Here is a 19,819-nt window from a genome sequence, read left to right as displayed (position 1 = left end):
ACCCCTGGTATCTCTGTCAGCTGAAAAGTGCAGCTCAGTGGCCCCCCGAGGAGCCTGTTTCTGAGTGGTAGGACCACAAGACCAGAACTTTAAATTTTTTTTTTTTTTTTTTTTTTTTTTTTTAAGATGAAAATCAGCTGAAATAAATCATTTTAGTGAATGAAATGCCCGGAAAGTTCTGGCTCTGTTGGTCTCTTGGAACCACATCGTAGGTTTGGGGAACTGCGTTCCTTGGTTGTTTCGTTAAGTCATCACTGGTCTAACCGATGCAGAGCGGGTCTCAACGGTTCGACCAACTGGAACTGAGACGGAGGCCATTTGGATCCGTTTGTATAAAATCTCTTTTTTTTTTTTTTTTTTCTTTTCCTGTTTTCAGTCTGAGGAGAAGGTGTCTCCACAACCGGCCCCCTCCAAGCCTGTAGCTTTACCCGTGGCCCCCCAGGCGAGCCCAGCGGCGCCGCCGTCCAGCCTGACCCAGGAGCAGCTGATCCGCCAGCAGCTTCTGGCCAAACAGAAGCAGCTGCTGGAGCTGCAGCAGAAGAAGATCGAGCTGGAGCTGGAGCAGACCAAAGCGCAGCTGGTAGGACGCCGCAGGTTCCCATCCGCTCTGCTTACTGCTGTGTTCTAGAAGCAGACTCAGTCTGATGTGATGAATGGCTCTGTCTCCAGGGAGGACTGGCTCTGCCGCCGTCGTCTACAGTGGCCCCCCAACCAGAGTCCAGCAGCACTCAGAGACCCGCCAACCCCATTCGACCCTGGATCCCCCCCCAGCCTCAACCTGACCCCAAGGCGTCCAGTAGAGACCCCCGTCTGAACCGTGGCGGGCCCCCAGCTGGGCCCACACTCAAAGAACAACCCCCCACCAAGAGGGAGAGCCCCCACCCTCCAGGGGGGCCCGGCGCCGCCATGGCGAGGAGGCCGCCAGAGAAATCCCCCCGGCCTGAGAAAGCCCGGCCCCCCAGGAAGGAGACGCCAGAAGACAAGTTAAAGCCCAAATCTCCGTCCCCTCTGGCCAAAGGGCCCCAGGGCCGCATCAGGCCGGCAGAGCCTGAGGGCCCCAAGAAGGACCCCAGGACCAAGAAACGAGTACTGGAGAAGAGCGCTGAGCCCCGGGACGACGAGAAGAAGCGCTGCAGCGACAAGAAGGAGCGGGAGGAGGTGCCAAGGAGACCAGAGCCCCCTAGGTCCAAAATGCCCAATCTGGTCAACGGCCTGGGGGCCAAAACTGACCAAGCAGAGCCCGGAGACAAGGCTGACCCGAAGCCCGGAGGCGCCGCTCGCAGGAAACGCACCCGCTCACGGTCCCGCTCCCCCACCACCTCCCCTAAGAGGAAGGAACGCCGTTCCCCCAAAAGCCACGGCCGCAGCAGCTCCCCATCACCCCCCCACAAACCCGGGAAACCCCGGAGGCCCCGAGGAGACGACCCACAGAACGGAAAGCCGGGCCGAGACGACCGACCCGGCCCCAAGAAGACCCAGTCAGATGGCAGGAGAACCAAAAGGCCGCTGGACGAGCGGCACTCTGAGTCCAGGGACCCCCACAGGGGCCATGATGGTGCTGGGAAGGACCCCAAGGATGCGCCACACCGCTGGAGGAGCGGCTGGGAGGAGAACAAACAGTGAGTCCAGTTACCAGTCTGTCTTCTTAAAACCACTTTTAAATCTGTGTTCAGGAAACAACTAAGAGAGCTTTAGTGTTACTGGTTCTGGTTCCTATCGATCAGTGTTAAGCCGGGATTAAACTGTACAATTGTTTATCCTTTTGCCCTGTTAGAACGTGAAATGAGAACCTAACCTCACCTTTAGACTGAAACCTAACCAGATTAGGGAGTTCACAAACACCAGAATTCATTTAGTCCTGGTCCAGCTTTAAGTCTGACCACAATATTGGAGCTTTTTCATAAACCTTCTCAAACCAGATTAATAATCCAACAGGATCTGCTGCGGATAAATATTCATCCCAAAATTTAATCAAACTTTTTGGCGGTTAGACGAACACCGAAGCTCTGATTCTTCTTCTCTGGTATTTCTCAGCTGCTCCTTCCAAGCAGCGGAGTCGACATCAAAACTCAAAATTAAAATTTTAATGAGGTTAGAACCGGTTCCAGGCGGTTCTCGATGCACAGCCTCAGGAACTAAAAACTTTATATTTAAAGTGGAAATGATTTGAAATGAGCAATAATTAAATACTTTATTGCAGTCCTGAAATAGGGTTAAATCACCTCCATGGTTCTGGTTTAATCCCAGTTAAAAGTATCTAAAGGAACTGATTGGAGGAAAAGGTCCAAACGGTTCTGAAGCTCCATGTGACGTCCAGGTTTCCTTGTTTCAGCATGAAGCTTCCAGAGGACTCCCACAACAAGCCCACCCCCCCCAGACACAAGCCACATGGCACCCCGACCCGCCCCAGCACACCCAGGAACCAGAAGATCCGGCTCAGCGTGGACGCTAACCTGCAGATCCCCGAGGTTCTGAACTCCGCCTCCAAGAAGGACCTTCTGAGGCGGGTAGGTCCAGAACAGCCCTCACCCAGGTTCCCTGCTATCCTCCGTTGTTCTAACGAAACACTCTTCCACGTCTCCGTCTCTCTACAGGCCAGCAAACGTCTGGAAAGGGGGGAAATTTCTCGGGAGGACTTCCTGAACATGGTGCACCAGATCAACCATTTCTTCCAGTACCAGGAGGAGAAGCAGCAGAGCTCCGGGAACTGGGACGACACCAGAAGGTTCTCCGCCAAGAAGCAGTCTCTGCTGAGCGCGACCCGTCCTCAGGAAGCCATGGACCCCGCCCAGCTGTCGTACTTTGAGCACAAGTCCAAGCTGAGGAAGACGCAGGTCAACCACAGGGCGACGGGTGACGAAGGCCAGGAGGCGTCAGAGGAGGGCGAGAAGCTGGTGTCGAGGAGTGGGGGGCCCTACGGTCGACCATCGCAGGACCAAGCAGGTGAGCCGAGGAACAGCTTAGGCTGCCCTAACAGGTCGTTTCAAGCTGGTCTCTGACTGACCTTTGACCTGCAGGTGAGCGAGACGAGCCGCAGCCGCCACTCGCCCCCATGGTGGAGGAGTACAACCACGGCAAGGAGTTCCCCAAACTCAAGTCTCTGCCAGGACTCCGCTTCAGGAGGAGAGCCGACCCTGCAGAGTCCAGTAAGTCTTGCAGCAGCGGCACGGTTCTGGAGGTGACGCTTGGTCGGCGTGGCGTTTGAGGCTCTGCAGCTCTGTAGGATTCCCCAGCGTCTCCTGTCTGTCTTTCAGGTGAGCGGGAGTGGACGTCGCCGCTGACGGAGCGCCAGCTTTATGACGAGCGGGAGGAGCACAAGAGTAGCTACGATGCCCCGCGGAGGTTCGGGCCGGCCGACCCACGCCGGCAGGATGGGCCCCTTCCCTCTGTAGGGGCCCACCGCAACTCCCTGGGCCCTGCTGGGCCGGATGCTCCGCCCCCTCGCTTTGAACGCTCCCGTCTGTCTCCTCTGCATCAGAAAGATGCGGCTGACCTGAGCCCGGTCCCTTGCTTTGAAAGTCCAAACAGCGAGCACTCAGATGAGGGGCCCCTGGAGGCCCCCCCCCCTCCTCCTCAGGGCTCCAAACCAAACATGAAGGGGCTCCCCCGTGGGGGGCCTCTGTCTGTTCGGCAGCACAGTGACTCCCCAGGACACACACCCCCACACGAAGGACACCCTCCTTCTATGTATGGGGGCCCCGGGCACATGGGCCCCTCCAGACCACACCGCCATGGCTGGAGCCGGTTCGAGGATCCCCAGTTTGATGGCCCCCACCACCCGGGGGCCGGCAGGTTCGAAGGTGGGGGGCCAGCACATCATAACCTGCCAGAGAGAACTGAGGGCCCCCCGCCCTGTGAGGGGCCCCGCATAGCAATGAGAGGAGAAGGGTTGGGGGCCTTTGACGGGCCCCCACAGGGGCCCAGCAGGTTTGGTGGTCCCATGGGACAACAGCAGTTTGAAGGGCCCATGGGGGGCCCTGGTCCGTCAGAGGGCCCCATGCAGCATTTTGAGGGGCCCAGCCACTTCGGCAACATGGGGCCTGGTCCAATGGGCTTCCAGCAGCAGCTGCCCCCCCGCTTTGAGGTTCCCAACAATCAGATGGGTCCAATGAGGTTCGAGGTCCCCGCACCGGGCCCCAGGTTTGACCTGCCAGGGGGGCCCCATCAAGTGGGCCCCCAACAGCCAGGACCTCCTCGCTACGATTACCCTCCTGGCCAGCAAGGTCCCCCTAGGTTCCCCCCCCAACACAACCTCCAGCTCCCTATGCAGCCCATGGCCCCCCCCATCTACGATGGCCCCGCCCCACCGCAGCAGAACTTTGGTATGGGCCCCCAGCGGTTCCAGGAGCCCATGAACCCTCAGTTCCCACCGGGGCAGAACCTGCTGCCGGCAGGAAACTTCAACATGCAGCCAACGCCGTTCAACCAACCGGGCCCCGGGCCCTTCTACAACCCGCCGGCACCTGTTGCCCCCATGCAGCAGCCGGTAAGTCCACACCGGCCCGATCCGGGTGTGGTTCTGGTCCTCAGTGGTTCTAAAGCTGCTCTCCTTCCAGGTGAACATGATGGGGAACGTGAACCAGCCCTACCTGCCTCAGAACCCGGTGCCTTTCGGACCACAGAGTACGTATCAGACGCCACGGTACCGGGCCTCAGCAGGAAGTGATGTCATCAGAAACTCTAACCTGTTTGTTTGCAGCTCCTCAGGTGGCTCCTCCAGAGAACCACTTCGGTCAGGTAGACGTCAACGACCTTCTGTCCAAACTCATCTTCAACGGCATCATCAAGCCGCCATCGCAGACCGACTCGTCACAGACGGCCAGCGGTGAGTGAGCCCCCCCACAGAACCAGAGCATGTTCTAGATGTCTGATCATCCCGTTGCCGAGGAAAGATCTAAGGCTGTGTCCTTCCTAACCTCTCCATCACTACATTTAGACAGCTTTATTCTGTCATTTGGTATACACGTGTGTAAACAAACACTACACAGTGAACTCTGTTAACTGACCGTTCCCCGTTGGTGACGCGCTCCCTGCACGTTGCCTACGCCATCATTGTTCTCTCACCGCCAAAACAAATCTCATGAACTGCAAAGCATTCTGGAATATATCTGCAGGTCTATTGACCGTAGATGATCATTACTTTTCAAGGTGCATTGTGGGAAATTGAGTCCACTACTTTTTCATCCATTAAACATTTGGACACTTGTTTAAAACGGCATAACGTGTACATAGTGTTCTAGTTAGGGCGGACACAGCCTAAGAGGTGCTGGACGGGGCTGAAGACTTATGGTCTGAGATGAAGAAGGCTTCCTGTTTTTTCACTTTCAGAGGCGTCTTCCTCAGCTCCCGCTCCCGCCGCACCTGTGGAGGAGGAGGAAGAGGAGGAGCCTGAGGTGGAGGTGGAGGAGGAGGAAGATCTGCCAGACCTGACCAGCTTCAGCATCGAGATCATGAAGCAGTGAGTCCATCTGCTGGGCAAATTTTTTAAAGAATCATGCTCTGTTCAGACCGTGTGCAGCAAAAGCAGCATGCTGCTTCATTTTTGATCCTTGTACAAGTTTAGTTCTCACGCGCGGCTGAAGCATCTTTGTTGCTCCCGCTACGCGGTGGAAAAGTGGTTCTGATGCATGTTGGGCGGAGCTAACTTATCCTTTCTTTGCTTCTAAACTAGCTGCTCCTACTGCCTCTGCTGCTTTAGGTGTGAACGCACAGAGCTTAAAAGTTCGAGGGAAGTTAGCCTTTCATGCTAGCATTGCCATACCTGTTAGCAGAGCATGGCTAGAGAAAATGATATCTAGATTGCTCTATTGGTCTTAAATAATGTTAAACAAAATGATAGCATCTATAAACTCACAGCTGAAAATGAATGAAACCGGATCTAGATTAGAACAGAGAAATAGAACATGGAGGAAAAGCTCTCGGTCACTGAATTAATTTTGGGAAAAAATGTATCCTATTCCACGGATCTGGATAGCAGTAGCTACAGTAAGAGAGAGCTCCCTGATCAAACGAAAGTTCCTGTATGGTCTCTGAACGCAGCACAGGGGTTGGTAAACATCGCTGATGCTTCAGTCAAGCCTCTAATCGCTCTAACTGTATAAATGTTGTTGAAATGACTCCTTAGATTGGTGCGTACTGTTTGGTGCTGTCGGACCTCCTGGTTCTGACTCTTTGTCCCCCCCTGCAGGCGGTACGAGGGCTTGGTAACAAAGCTGTACTCAGGGAACCAGTGCTGCCTCTGCAGCATGCGCTTCACGGCGGCTCAGACAGACATGTACGCCGACCATCTGGACTGGCACTTTAGGCAGAACCATGCGGGCAAGGTAGCCAGCAAGAAGGTGACGCATCGGCGGTGGTACTACAGCCTGACGGTGAGGTCACACACAGAGCGCCGCCTCCTGAGAGTCCATGGAGGTAGCCTGTGAACATTCTGTCCTTTGCCTCTGTCCATCAGGACTGGATCGAGTTCGAGGAGATCGCCGACCTGGAGGAGCGGGCCAAGAGTCAGTTCTTTGAGAAGGAGAACGAGGAGGAGGTCCAGAAGAACCAGGCAGCGGCCAAAGAGAAGGAGTTCCAGAGCGTCAGAGCCACCAAGGACCAAGTAGGAGAGGTGAGCGGCCATGAGAGCTCCTGATTGGTCCACAGATCATCTGTTATCCTCTGAACATTCCACCAGCAAATGGTTCTGAGGTTTCCATGGAAACATACTTAAAACCCAGCCTCAGCTGCTGATTGGCTGCTCCTTAGGTCCTCCACCCAGTGGTTCTGCTAGACCTGGACTGGGTCAGACATCAGGCTGTGGTCCATCAGGTTTTCAGGGGAGAGGGTTCAGATCAGAACCTTCTGTTCTGGGGGTTTCTGGGTGGTTTACTGGGTCCGGTTCTGACCTGATGAACAGACAGGAACGCTGCTTCTGTTTTTCTATTTCCCTGATATCATGGGAACCCAGCAGAGTGGTTCTGATGGGTCTGTTCTTCTTTGCAGTCCTGTGAAATATGCCAGGAGCCATTTGAGACTTACTGGGTCGAGGAAGAGGAAGACTGGTTCCTGAAGAACGCTGTCCGGGTCGACGACAAGGTGAGGCTCCGCCTACTTTACATCATCAGCCTGTAGATCCAGGTTCTTGAGCTGGGCTCAGGTTGGATATGAACTTTGACTTTGACAAACCGGAACCATCCGGTCCAGATCCGACATCTGGGCCCGGTTCGGTTTGCTTTAGTTAAATGTTCGGGACCCAAACGGCAAAAGAAAAACCAGCCAGAACATTTCAGAGGATTCGGCTTTGAGAGGAACCGGTAGAACCTGACCCGTTTGTTTTGTCTCTACAGAATTTCCACCCCGCCTGCTTCGAGGATTATAAAAATGTAAGCGTCCTTCATCACTGAGCTGTTCAGCCTTTCTGTGCCGCTCTTCCTCACCCTCTGTCTCCTCTTCCTCGTCCCCTCAGACATCGTCCTACCTGGACGTGACGCCGTCGCCCAGCAGGCTGCTGACCGAGCACCCGCTGGGAGCCTTCATCAAGACCGAGGAGGAGGAGGTGGAGACTTCCTGCGAGGTCAAACAGGAAGCTAAGAGTGCGTGCAGTGGTCCTCCACCACAGGAGCCCGTTTCCACAGCCCAGGAGGCTCCCATGGACTCGGTTAAGTCCGAGGACAAGGCTTGACTCGGCGCCGCTCCTCTTCGTCCCGTTGGGTCGAAGGTTTTTTACGACTTGAATACATTTTGGTATTTGGATTGTTATGCGGCCATTTCAGGGCTGCGGTTCTGTTTGCTTCGGCTGTAAATGATTTAATTTATACATTAAAGTATTTTTGGTAACTCTGGTCTACTGCTGCTGTTTGCTACCTGTACATAGTCTCAGCTGATTGGTCAGCTGCTTTGTTGAGTCATCACAGGTGTTGAAGGTAAGCATCATCTGATTGGACGACCGGAAGCGACTCGGAGGATCCTGTCTGCTCTGTTCTTTGCTTTCCCTTCAATAAACGAGTCTGAAAAGTTGATTTGTGTGAATTCTGATTGATCCAACTCACTTTGTCATTTTAGGTTAAATCATTAAAAAATAAAGTTTCATTGGATTTGAATTTCCTGTTCTCCTGTTTTTTATTCTCTACATGATCCGTTTTAAAATCAACCTAATCTTTGGGTGTGGGATGGTTTCTGCAGATTATGTCCATATTTACTGGGCCTGTCCTAAATTGAAGATCTTTTGACACAACGTTAAGCAAATGATCTGAAACCCTGGACACAGTTTTGGACTTTCTTTCACCTCATAGTACCTTGGGAAAGCTCACTGAAGGACTCAGTTCAAGGGACACATTTAATTGTAAAAAGGCAAACGCTGGCTCTAGTCAGGCCCCCCTACCTTGAGGCTCTTCATAAACATACAATGGAAACTTTGACTTTCTCCCTCTGTCTCCAGAAGGAGAAAGAAGAGAGACTGGGGAAAAATGCAAAAAACGCATAACATGTTTGTGAATTGGGAAAATATCTGTCTCTTTTGACTGTTGGGTACCCTGATCCCAGGTTGTGGTCTATATGTGTTATTTTTATTGTGATTCAGACCAGTAATGCTCTATATACTGTATGGGTGCTCTAGCCCTCACTTGTGTTTGCCTTTGTTCAATAACTAAAAATAAAGTAATAAAAAAATCAACCTAAAATACTTGAAATTATCACTTTTGTCTGACCAGCCTAAATTATGCTTTTATTTGCGTGAAACAAATTTCCATGAAGTGACCTTAAAGCAACAGAGCAGGTTTTTTGACCAAACTATCAGCTCAATTGGAACTTAATCTCTGATCCTCACCTCAACATCATCGATGCTCCTTCTCTAATCTCTCCTACGAGACAAGAACATTGGGCTCAATGGCTTTGGAAAAAAATGTAATCCACAAAAACTGAAAAAGTAACTGCTGTGTTTTTGTTTTTCTTTTTAGACACTTTTTCATATTTTATCCAAAAAATGTATTTTATGTATTAAAATTTAAAGTTTTAACATTTCTTTAATGAATGCCATTTGCTTCACTTTACGTTCAATCTTCATCCATAAAAATGTTGCTAAAATCCACCAGACCAATAGAAATGCTACTTTGCTTCCATTCAAGAAGGCGGCCTGCCCCCAAAGGAGAAATGCAGTTTGTAAAAAAAAAAATTCATCCTAAAAAACTGAAATTGATTAAGTTTAAAGTATGTAAAAAAATTTCAGAAAAAAAGTTTAAATAAGTTACTCCCAAAACATTTTACTTTTTCAAAATTTATTTTCTGGATTGTTGTTTTTCTTTTATATCAGTTCACCAACGCATTCTTTGGAACAAAGTTCAATCCATATTGTTGAGATTCTCTGTTGTTTCATCAGAAATGACTAAAGAACTGCCGGTAGATAGTTAAACTTTAGTCCACCCTGTTAATCGTTATTTTACAGCACAGTGGCCACCTTAAATGGTCGACTTGTGGCATATTAGTTCACTGCTGGTAACACCAGAAGAATGGTAACATCGTGTGAGACAAAGATCATAGTTTTTATGGTGATGCTTCAAAGATGTAGGATGCCACAAAGGTGAGGATTGAAAAAGTCATTTTTACTTAAAATAAGTGCATTTTTTAATGAATTGTAGAGGTAAGTGAGACACATTGCCAATGGAATAAGACGATTTGAATTTAAAATAAGAAAAAAACAATTGCATTGTCTTATATCAAGTTTATATCATCTAATTATATTATTTTCAGAGTAAAAATATTAATTCCATTAGCAAATCATCTTATGTACCTACTCAAATTAAGGGTAAATACATTTAATTTATGAATAGTTGACTTATTTCTATCATATTTTCACGATCATAAGGCGCACCGTACTAAAAGGCGCAGTCTCAGTTATGTGTGCCATTACTGTATTTAACACACACATAAGGCGCACCGGACTATAGGGCGTGGGTTTTATATACAGGTACATGTCCTCTACTACCTTTAAATACCTCTACTGCATATTTAAAAAAAGAGCGGGAGCAAAACTGAGTATGACTGTGCTTTATTCATGTATTTATTACAAAGTATTAATCAAACCTGGGAGCTGGCCGTGAGACAGACACATCGCTCTGATGACACAGGGCTATGATCACTCCTCTGAAACAGTTTATTGATGCATAAATTAACTTAAAATGCAGAAATCTGCCGGCAGAATATGTTCTCTTATTATCCTGGTGCCTGCAGTTTAGATTATTTAGATGAAAAACACCTACCAGCCGCCGCGGTGAACCGCGAGGAAGCGACCTGGCCTCCTACTGACAGCGCACTTTCTCACTTAAAAACATATTAAAACTACTTTATTCCCACTGATCACAGCAAATATAGCTGCAAGGCAAAGAAAGGATAGAGTAGCTCCGCCCAACGCGGGTCAGACACACTTTTGCACTGCGTAGCCAGAGCAGCAAAGCTGCTTCAGCCACGCGTCAGAACTAACTGGTACAAGCAGCAAAAAAAAACCCCACCTGGTCTCCTTACATACACCTCCCTCAGCCACTCTTTCATCATCCCCTCAATGAGGAGATGAGGAGTTCTGCATAAAGCACATACCTGTTCTTTTATACACAATCCACACCCACTCTTCCCCCTTTAACGTTCTCATGGTGGTCTCAGCAACGTCCGCATTAACAACACACATAGGGCGTACCGCACTATAGGGTGCGCCGCACATTTTGAGGGGAAAAAAAGACGTTTATATGCGCCTTATAGTCACGAAAATACGGTAGATCTTTTTTACAGTGTGGTGCCCACTGAGAAACACGGTGGTGGCAGTGTCCACAAGTGGGGTTGCCATGAACTCCCAGATTGACTGAAAGGGAGGTGGCTACCATCGCTGCTAACTTAGATCAACAATCATTTTTGCAAAAGCTGCTGCCTGGTGGATTCTACAGCTGCAGCTGATCCAGAAAGCTGCAGCCTGCGTCCTCACTGGAACTAGGAACGTGGAGAACATCATTCCAGTTTTAAAGTCCTCCCACTGGCTCCCTGTATCTCTGAGAGAGGCCTTTAAAATCCTTCTTAGTCTAGTAATTACCGAATGGCTTCACTTCAAAATACATTAGAGGCTGGTTGGCAGTGGATCAACAGCCAAACCTCTCAGCTCTACTGGATCAGAACCAGAACCAAACACTGTGGAGCAGATTCTAGTTCTACTGCTTCTCTAATCCGGAATAAACTCCCAAAAGAGAGTAGAAGAGTTGAAATGAATCCAGATTTAGAATGTGTCTGTTTATATTGGCCCTTGGCTGAGAGATCTACAGGAGCAGCCATTCAAAATGGCCGCTACCAGTCAAACGGCAGCGGAATAGCAGCCCACTCCCCTCCAACTTCCCGCCACTGGCCTTCTCCTGCAGCATTTTTGGTCTCCCAAATGCATGCCCAATGGGTAGAAAAAAACGGATGTGGGATAATGCTTCTTTTTAATTCTTAATGTCCACAAATCATGACAGAAAGAATATTTTAGTAGAAAGACTGATGTTTAAAAAGGAATTGTAGGCGACCAGCCAAGGGCCAATCAGGGAAAGTAGGGACATTTTGACTGGCTACTACTTTAATTACATTAGTAGTTATGTTTTCAGTCCAACTTTCCTTCACAATCATTTTCCTATTTTATAAAAGTAATTTTGATCATATTTATTTGTATTCCCTTTGGGTTTTCTTTCCATCTACAGCACTTTGAATTGTCTTGTCACTGAAATATGCTCTAAATAAGCATTTATTGAAATAGTGGCTTAAATCCTAACTTTTCAAAGGGGGTGTGTTTATTTATGGTGAACAGACTTAGTTCTGAAGTGAAGCGGTTCCGTTCAATCCAGTGTCTGACTGATGTTTTTACCTCCAATAAGCTCAGATATGATTAATAAATCTCCTTTTTGGTAAAAAAAAAAAAAAAAAAACGTTCTGGTTGGTCATAGAACCTCAAATCTGACCTACGACGCCCATCAGAACCAGAACCCAGTGTATGATGACCATTAATCTGGGATCATGTGCTGTTTGATCTGAATCTGAGCACATGACCGGCCTGTAGGATATTCAGCTCAGAACCGGCCCTCTCTCCCTGTCGGTGACCAAAACATCCTATTTCTACAAAAGTTGCTGCTTCTGTTTTTCATGTCAGACATGTAATATGGATATTATGATGGCAAAAATGAATGTAAATTTAATAATAAAAAGCGCCATCTTGCCTGAATATATTAAGAAAAATAAAAGTGATTTTATAAGAAATCTATGAAAAACACTCTGAGAGTGAAAGAAAAATTTTTTTTGGGTACAACATAACCTTAGAGGCATTACTGCTGATACTGGCACTTACATTTTATGGTTTATAAACCTAAATATCATTGTTAACTAGGCTTATTCACTTTGTAACGTAACTTCTTTAACTTTTCAATTAGCTTTTTTTCTTTACTTCACTTTTTTCCAACTTTATTCACAGTAGGTAATTTATCATCCAATTGGTCAAATGCCAAAATAAGATGTTCAGCAATGTAGCAGCATCTTTGCTGATTTGTCATCTTAAAAACATTCTTCTTCCAAATGTTGGCTACATATTACATGTTTTTTCTCTGGCCTGAAGTTCAATGGCAAATCCTCCCTCTTCAAGTTGGTAATCCAATGATGAACCCGTCCGTGGAGGATCAGGAATGGGAAAGGTGAAATAACTAATTTGTTTTTCACTTTTACCCGATGTATTCCAGCATCCAGCTGCCATGCACATGGACATTGTCAGTTTAACTATAGCTCTGGTGAATTTCAATGGTGAAGTCCTCTGGAAATCTTCAATAATTGTTGTTGATTGCAGATGTGTCTAGTAGCTCCTATTGATTCTGCTTGTAAAGCGGGGAAAATGGTGCTAGGTTTACGCACTGTGACGTCACTGCTGGAAGATGTCAGGAGTGGAGCGTGCTTTGGTGGCGCAGTGGTTAGCGCACTCGACCCATGTATGGAGTCCTTACCTGCATGTCTCTCCCCCTCTTTCATACCCCCTTTACTGTCAGCCTACTGTCCATGAAAACGAGCCACTAGTGCCATAATCTGGGCAAAACTGGCTGACAACAAATAATATTTTTATTTTTTTTACCGATTAATGCTAAATTCATTAAATCACCGCGAACCTATTAGTTTAGCTATAAATAATGATCCAATGATCATTCCTTGCTGACCGGACTTCTCCTTTAATCTCTTCTTTCACATTTTGCATAGAACATTGGCAGAATTTTTCAATTTATTTTCCGATATTTATTGATGCTTATATGACCCATTCTAGTGCTTTAGGGAGAAAAATGCTTCCTAATCTGTTCTCATGAAAACCTGCAGAATTTTCTATGGTTTGTGTGAAAAGTAACAGTGACTGAATAAAACATATCAGAGGCTGTTGATTTATTATCAAGCAGATTTATTTATCCAAAAAAATCTTAATCTTCATCCATAAAGATCCTGAAACATGTTGATCTAACAGCCGCCGCTGAGCTCATAGCTGACCCGGCCCGTCTGGATGTTCTTCTACTCAGATGAAGCAAAGCTTTCATCGTCGTCAAAAAACTGTTCTAGTGGCAGAAGGGTGTTCTGACACCCCTCTGCCACTAGAGCGGCGACACCACACATTTCTACAAAACAAAGGTTCTTTGATGCATCAGGCTGCAGAAACAAAGCAACCCGGTTCTGATGTTGATCCGTCACCTCCAGAACCGGTAGACTCCCAAAGCGATGGCCAGGCAGGAGAAGACGGTGGCTGTGAAGGAACGCAGAACATTAACACAACGCTGAGAATCCAGAACCGCGGCCTCAGCTTCGCCGGGCCTACCTGCCAGGTATCGGACCGTCTCCAGCTTCAGGGACTCCAGCACCGTTTTTAGTGACGCCACCTGCAGGTCGATCTTCTTATTGATCTCCATGTTGTCGTTTTCCAGGTCGGCTTTCTGATGTCATCAAGAAACAACCAATCAGAGGCATGTATGGTGGACCTGCGCCCCCTGGAGTATTAACGCAGTACTGCGGGTGTTTCCTTTGAGGGTTACCTGGTGACGAAACTCTGACGTAGCTTCCATCAGCTTCTTCTCCTGATCAGTGAACTAAGAGAAACAGAAGCAGGAGATCCAACTGAGAATCTAGAACCATTTTAACGATGGATTTAAAGAATGCTTATGATTTTCTAGATACTTTGCTGCTTCTCCAAACACCCACCATGTCAGAGATGCGGCTTCTCTCCAGGTTGATGTCTAGTTTGGTTTCTGCTCGGACCTTCTGGCTCTCCTCCTGTCAAAAAAAACCTCCTAATTGTCATGGAGCATTCACACCAGAGGCGGTGGCATCAGCGCCTCCGGTGAGGCAGCAACATCTTCAAATAGGAGGAGCTTCAGTTGCGTGAAGCCGACACCCCACCACGTTAAAAAAACTCAGCTTATAGACTGAATGCTTCCTTTCATGCAGGTTTGCGCATTTTAAAAGGTTGGATGTACAATAAAAATAAATAAATAAAAAAACATCTCATGTGCTGCTCTTGTTTCAGAGATATTAAATATATTTTTAGGTCACCAAAAAGTTAACTATTCCCTCATTAAGCGCCAAATTGAATCATTATCTAGCCTAATTTTTTAGTGCTACTTTATTTGTGCAGGTAAAACTGTTGTTTGTACTGATTTGGTTTTTAAGATAATAATTATTTTGGACCGCATTCTCCTGACAGGTTTGTAAAAGATGCAGTGTGAGATTTATCAGATGATGAAGAGTGGTTCTCACCTTCAGCCGGTTCAGCAGCTGCTCCAACTCTCGCTTCATTTTCTGCAGGAACAGAAACAGGCTTTATACCATCTGCAGCCATTAATCTCTGTAGGTCCAATGAGGCAGAAAAACTTTCCCTCTCATTTTCTAACCTTTGCATTTCCCTCCACAAAGACACATTATCATGTATGCAGCTAGAAAATCTAAGACCCAATACCTAAGATAACGAAATACATCTTCTGCTGAAGGAAACAGCATCTACAGCTCCTGATCCACTGAGAAGACTGAACAATGTTTTAGTTAAATGATAAAAAGCTGAGGTTAGATCCAGGGTGTCGTTACCATGTTCTCAGAGCGCAGGTTGGCGAACTCGCTCTTCTCCAGGATCACCATGTCCTTCCTGATGGAGTCCAGGTGAGCCATGATCTGCTGCACCGCAATCTCCTACAGCCACATTATTAAAAGACATTCCTTTTATTTATGTCCTTCATAGTTGCATATATCTGAGTTAAAGGAAGATTTCAGGGGGGTGATCATAAAAATACTTGGATTTTATTTACTTTTACACCAAAACTTCAACTTAAAATAATGTTTCAAATCTGTTTTAAGGAGTCGGCTGCCCAGACAGCCAGCTCTAGTTTTAACAGGCAGCTTTTATTCCAAACAAGTACATTTTTCTTTGAAGGGGAAAAATTCAGCTCACTGACCAGCAGTGTGCAGCAACTTACAGTAGAGGCCCGCTGCCTTGTTTTTCTTTGTTTTAGAAATCCAGAAAAGTCTGGCACTTTCTCTGGCACCTCATTAAAATTACCGAACTGCAGAAAAGCCCTGATGGAAACTTTCAGCAGCTTTTTAAAGTCGTAGGGAAGCAGCCGTTCCAACCGTTGCATTTCCGAATTCTCCCGATCGGTCCATGACTTTACACAGGTGAATAAAGTGAATGTGATTGGTCGATTATCAAGGGGGCGGGATTATTGTGCTGTTGTTCGCTCTACGCCTGCCGAAGACACAGACGTCCATCCCCCTGAACACTGGGACGGAACTCAATGGGAAAGGAAATTATTCTTATTTCTGATTTCAGCCGTTGCCTATATTAGCTGCAACATATGAATCAAGATGCTATGACCGAAAAAATTTGATTGACAGATGACCATTGATATACGATTGGCCGAATTTAGGTGTATAAGCTGACGTATAACTGAATGGCCTGCATAAGATAATAAAAAAAACCCACAGATTTTAAGACAGGATTTTTTTTTTAATAGGAATTTTCTAAATTTTGGGACAATATGGTCTGATAAAGAGTACATTTATATACATGTTTAAACCAGAATGATTTGACATTTAAATATGATTTCCCTGTGACTTTAATTCCATGCTGCAGCAAAAGGCTCATTTTTAACAACATAAATGTGAGCTCGATGTCCTACCTGGTGGGATTTGGTCACCATGTCTTTATAGACGATGTCCATGTTGGCCGTGGTCAACGTCACCAAAGCTGAGACAATCAGCTCCGCCTGATGCTTCTCCAAACCTGCACAGAAATGACTGTAATTCATGGATGGAGAAGTTCAAAATATCCCAAAATTAAACGACAGCCCAGAAACACTGAGGCTCTGATAAAAAATGTTCCAGGTCCCCCATGATCCCATAAACAAACCAAACAAAACCATTCAAATGAGGACTTTTCTTCGGATAAATCAGAGAAAATTCTTCAAACAAAGTCTTTGGACTTGTGGAAAAATATTTATCTAATCTCTAAATTATAAAATAATCCCATAAAGTCACAAAGGACTTCGTGATGATGCCTAAAAGGCAGCATCCAAATGCTAAAATAAACCCAAACAGCAGTGACTTACTGTTGCTGCTACATAAAGCTATGGTTAGCAGTGGCTAACTTAATGCTAACAGATTAGCTTAAATGTTAATAAAACATGATTAATTAATCCTAAACTAGACATGATTTCATTTATAATAACATGATTAATATAGAAGCCACATATGGGTCCATACTGAGGAAGATAAGGTTAATATAAATAATTTTTTCAATAAGCTAATTTGCTTAGCATGGCTAATGCTAACTAAAAGCTGCTTAAATTATTCTATCTGGTAAACACGTAATATGTAGCCAACATTTAGAAAAATAATGTTTTCTAGATGACTCTGATAATAGCGCGTTGTGACAAACGCCAGATACAGCACTGGGACTTGATCAACAGCCGATACCGCACCGTGACGTCACAAACCAGTAGGTGGCAGTAGTGTTCTTTGACAAACATGGATGCCTCCAGTAAAGCACATTCAAATTAAATTACTCTTAATTAAAAACACTTATTATTTATTGAACAGTATGGAATAATTTTATATTTAACGTAATTTCAGAAATTTTTATTCTGAACATGACTCGACTTATCCTTTAAAAAGATATGAGATGCATATCAATGTGTGTTGGATTATGGGTAATAATTTAAAATCAAATGTATTTATTTGTACCTAATTGTATTTATTTGCTAACTTAGTGGACTTTTGGGCTTTAGGCTAATAGGTTATTTAGTAACTGGGAAGATTGTTGATCTTAAGGACTAAATACCCATTTTTTGACCATGTTCTTCATAGTCATGTTGCAATATGAAAACCCCTGAAAGCTTGTTAGAGGAGATCTGAGCTTATTTTAGCTTCGCCCCCTAGAGCTCACCGCTCTTCTCCAGCTCCGTCACCATGGCGTGGGAGTCAAAGGTCAGTTTTCTCTGCTCCAGAGGCATCAGTTCGACCTTTCTTAGGTCGAACGTCGCTGACGGAGTTCCTACATGGAAACCTAGAACACACAGTAAAACCTCCGGGTTCTTAGGCAGAAAACACAGGATGGAGGCAAGTTCAGAAGAACCTTCAAGAACCTGCTCACTGTAATGTCTGAACAAAACACAAAACCAACGTCAGATTGAGTCCGATTGAGGTCTAAGTTAACCTGGACTGACTGGTGAGGAGAAGGAGACGGGTAAAGAAGAAAGAGGAGAGAAGATCCCAAACCATAAAGTCATGATTAAAAGGAGAACAACAGATCATCCAGCAGTTTTTACAGTTGATTTTATTGCCATTATTATTTAGAATGGTTGCTTGATGATAATGTTATGGAAGGGAAATTGTTATATAATTATGTCAGATAATCAAGCTGCATTATTAAGTATCAAATCTGGAAAGTCTTGTAGATTAGATTTATTATTAGATATATACCACTTTAGCTTCATAATAAGAAATGTTTTGTTAGATTTATCTGGATTCCTGCTCATGTAGGCATAGAAGGAAACAAAGAAGTAGATATATTAGCTAAACTGGCCTTAAAATCAGATATTATTAACTTAAGTATTCCTTTAAGCCAAAGTGAGGGTAGATCTATAATTCAATATAAAATCTGTAAGGTTTGGCGGGAACAATGGGATAATCATGACACTGGTAGAGATCTATATAAAATTCATAAGTCTGTGGGGGTAATAATTGGACAAATGGAAGGCGGAAAGAAGAGGTAGTCACATCTCCACTTAGAATTGATCACAGTGGACTTAATATTTCTCTTTTCAGATTAGGAATCTGTAGTCAGATGGAAACAGTGGAACATGTATTATTAGAATGTGATACGGATTCACAGGATCGTCAGCACTTAAAGTCAACACTAAATAGAAAGAAAATAAGATTTTCTATGATAAACCTTTTAGGAAGTAAATCAAATTCTGTTAGAAATCAATTAATTAGATTAAAAAAAAAACACTGGATTATTTAATCGCATCTATAGTATGAATATAAAAACAATAAGTTCAAGATGCATAAAATATTCCCAGACATATCGCCTTTGTGCAAGAAATGTGAACACTCAGAGGCTGCCTTATCACACAGTTATGCCCTACGTCATAAACTGAAAAAATAATGGGGTGACATTTTTCATTTCCTGTCTAGGATTCTGGAAGTCCAGATAATCCCAGATCCTGTTCTGATCATTCTGGGAATATCCGATGAGCTCTTAAAGCTTACTGCTCACTTCATTTCTTTACAGCCGCATACTGCTGTTTGTTGTTTTTTTTTATTTTCAGTACTATCATTATTGTGTTAATGTTGTTGTTTATTATGTTTTTATTATCCTTATAGTGTCACTATGCCTTTTTGTTGTTTATGTGTCAGACTTTTTCTTAAAAACAAACTTGTAAATGTCAGATCAAGTGCCTTGATGAAGGAAATGTTTCACAATAAATATATTCGAAAACAATCAAGTGTGTGTTTGCATGTGCATATACACACATACTCATTTATATGTGAGTTTGTATGGATATAGATTGACAGATAGATAATTTGCAGATTAGTGCATACCATTGAGGTATGTATTAATAAATTCCCTCTGACATCATTGATGACCACAGTCCAGCCTGGTAGGTGGCGGAAAAATGCACCTTCAGTTGGCTGCCATTCGCCATTACAAAGCATAAGAAAGAAGAAGAAGAGGGAACAGGGAGGATGGAGCGGAGGGGGCAGAATCACTGGACCACCAGCTGCAGCTTTCATGGCTGCTGACGGGATCCTCCTGTATGTCCCTGAAGGGCCCAGGTGTTTCCAAATGTCGGCCCTGTAGGCAGACTGCCAGGGGCCAAGCAAGGGGCCGGTGATGTTCTACAAATGAACCAACGCCTTTAGAAGATGAACAGAGATCCTGTAGTCTTTTGGTCCAGAGATGGAAGGTTTTTAAAACCCTGCGAGCATCTAGAGCAGAGGTCACGGATTAGCGGACCGCGGTCTGGATCCGGATCCACCTGATGGCTTATCTGGACCCAACCATGATTTTAAACATTTATAAATGTCCTGATGTTGTCCGATGACAGTGTCTAACTTTACTTGCGCTGCTTCTCCTGTTAATACGGTAAAACCCTCCAGGGTGTCCGGCACCAGGCTACACGTGATCCAAATGATCCAATGAGCTGCTGTCAGTCTGGGTTGCTGCTGCTGCTACTTTTAGACACAGCAGGCAAACCTGTGGCAAGCCGGGCGATGGGAAAGAAGGAGAAGATGATGACAAAAAGAAAGCAGAGAAAGTACGGAC

General features: G+C 45.5%; 2 protein-coding genes across 2 annotated transcripts in view; one reads left to right on the top strand and one right to left on the bottom strand.

The window, feature by feature from the left end:
- The first annotated feature begins 266 nt into the window (after positions 1-266).
- Positions 267-8,072, top strand: LOC107082895 (pre-mRNA cleavage complex 2 protein Pcf11-like). Its single transcript, XM_015371793.1, has 15 exons — positions 267-326; positions 377-580; positions 670-1,619; positions 2,333-2,507; positions 2,595-2,943; positions 3,018-3,146; positions 3,255-4,486; positions 4,557-4,623; positions 4,700-4,825; positions 5,329-5,458; positions 6,188-6,371; positions 6,455-6,610; positions 6,985-7,077; positions 7,329-7,364; positions 7,448-8,072. Exons 1-15 carry the CDS (start codon positions 267-269, stop codon positions 7,661-7,663), a joined length of 4,107 nt encoding a protein of 1,368 aa, XP_015227279.1. The 3' UTR covers positions 7,664-8,072.
- A 5,456-nt stretch (positions 8,073-13,528) lies between these two features.
- Positions 13,529-19,819, bottom strand: part of ccdc90b (coiled-coil domain containing 90B) — a 7,943-nt gene continuing 1,652 nt past the window's right edge. Inside the window, exons 2-9 of the mRNA XM_015371819.1 lie at positions 17,435-17,554; positions 16,170-16,273; positions 15,082-15,183; positions 14,758-14,799; positions 14,203-14,274; positions 14,037-14,090; positions 13,823-13,937; positions 13,529-13,750 (exon numbers count right to left, since the gene is read on the bottom strand). Coding sequence (XP_015227305.1) covers positions 13,695-13,750; positions 13,823-13,937; positions 14,037-14,090; positions 14,203-14,274; positions 14,758-14,799; positions 15,082-15,183; positions 16,170-16,273; positions 17,435-17,501 — 612 coding nt within the window. The 5' untranslated portion in view covers positions 17,502-17,554 and the 3' untranslated portion in view covers positions 13,529-13,694. The remainder of the gene's footprint in view (positions 13,751-13,822; positions 13,938-14,036; positions 14,091-14,202; positions 14,275-14,757; positions 14,800-15,081; positions 15,184-16,169; positions 16,274-17,434; positions 17,555-19,819) is intronic.

This window comes from Cyprinodon variegatus, unplaced genomic scaffold (genome assembly GCF_000732505.1).
Source record: "Cyprinodon variegatus isolate N-32 unplaced genomic scaffold, C_variegatus-1.0 Scaffold65, whole genome shotgun sequence".
NCBI classification, from domain to species: Eukaryota; Metazoa; Chordata; class Actinopteri; order Cyprinodontiformes; family Cyprinodontidae; genus Cyprinodon; species Cyprinodon variegatus.
The sequence above is the reverse complement of the archived record's forward strand: the minus strand, read 5'-3'. Positions and strand labels throughout refer to the sequence as shown.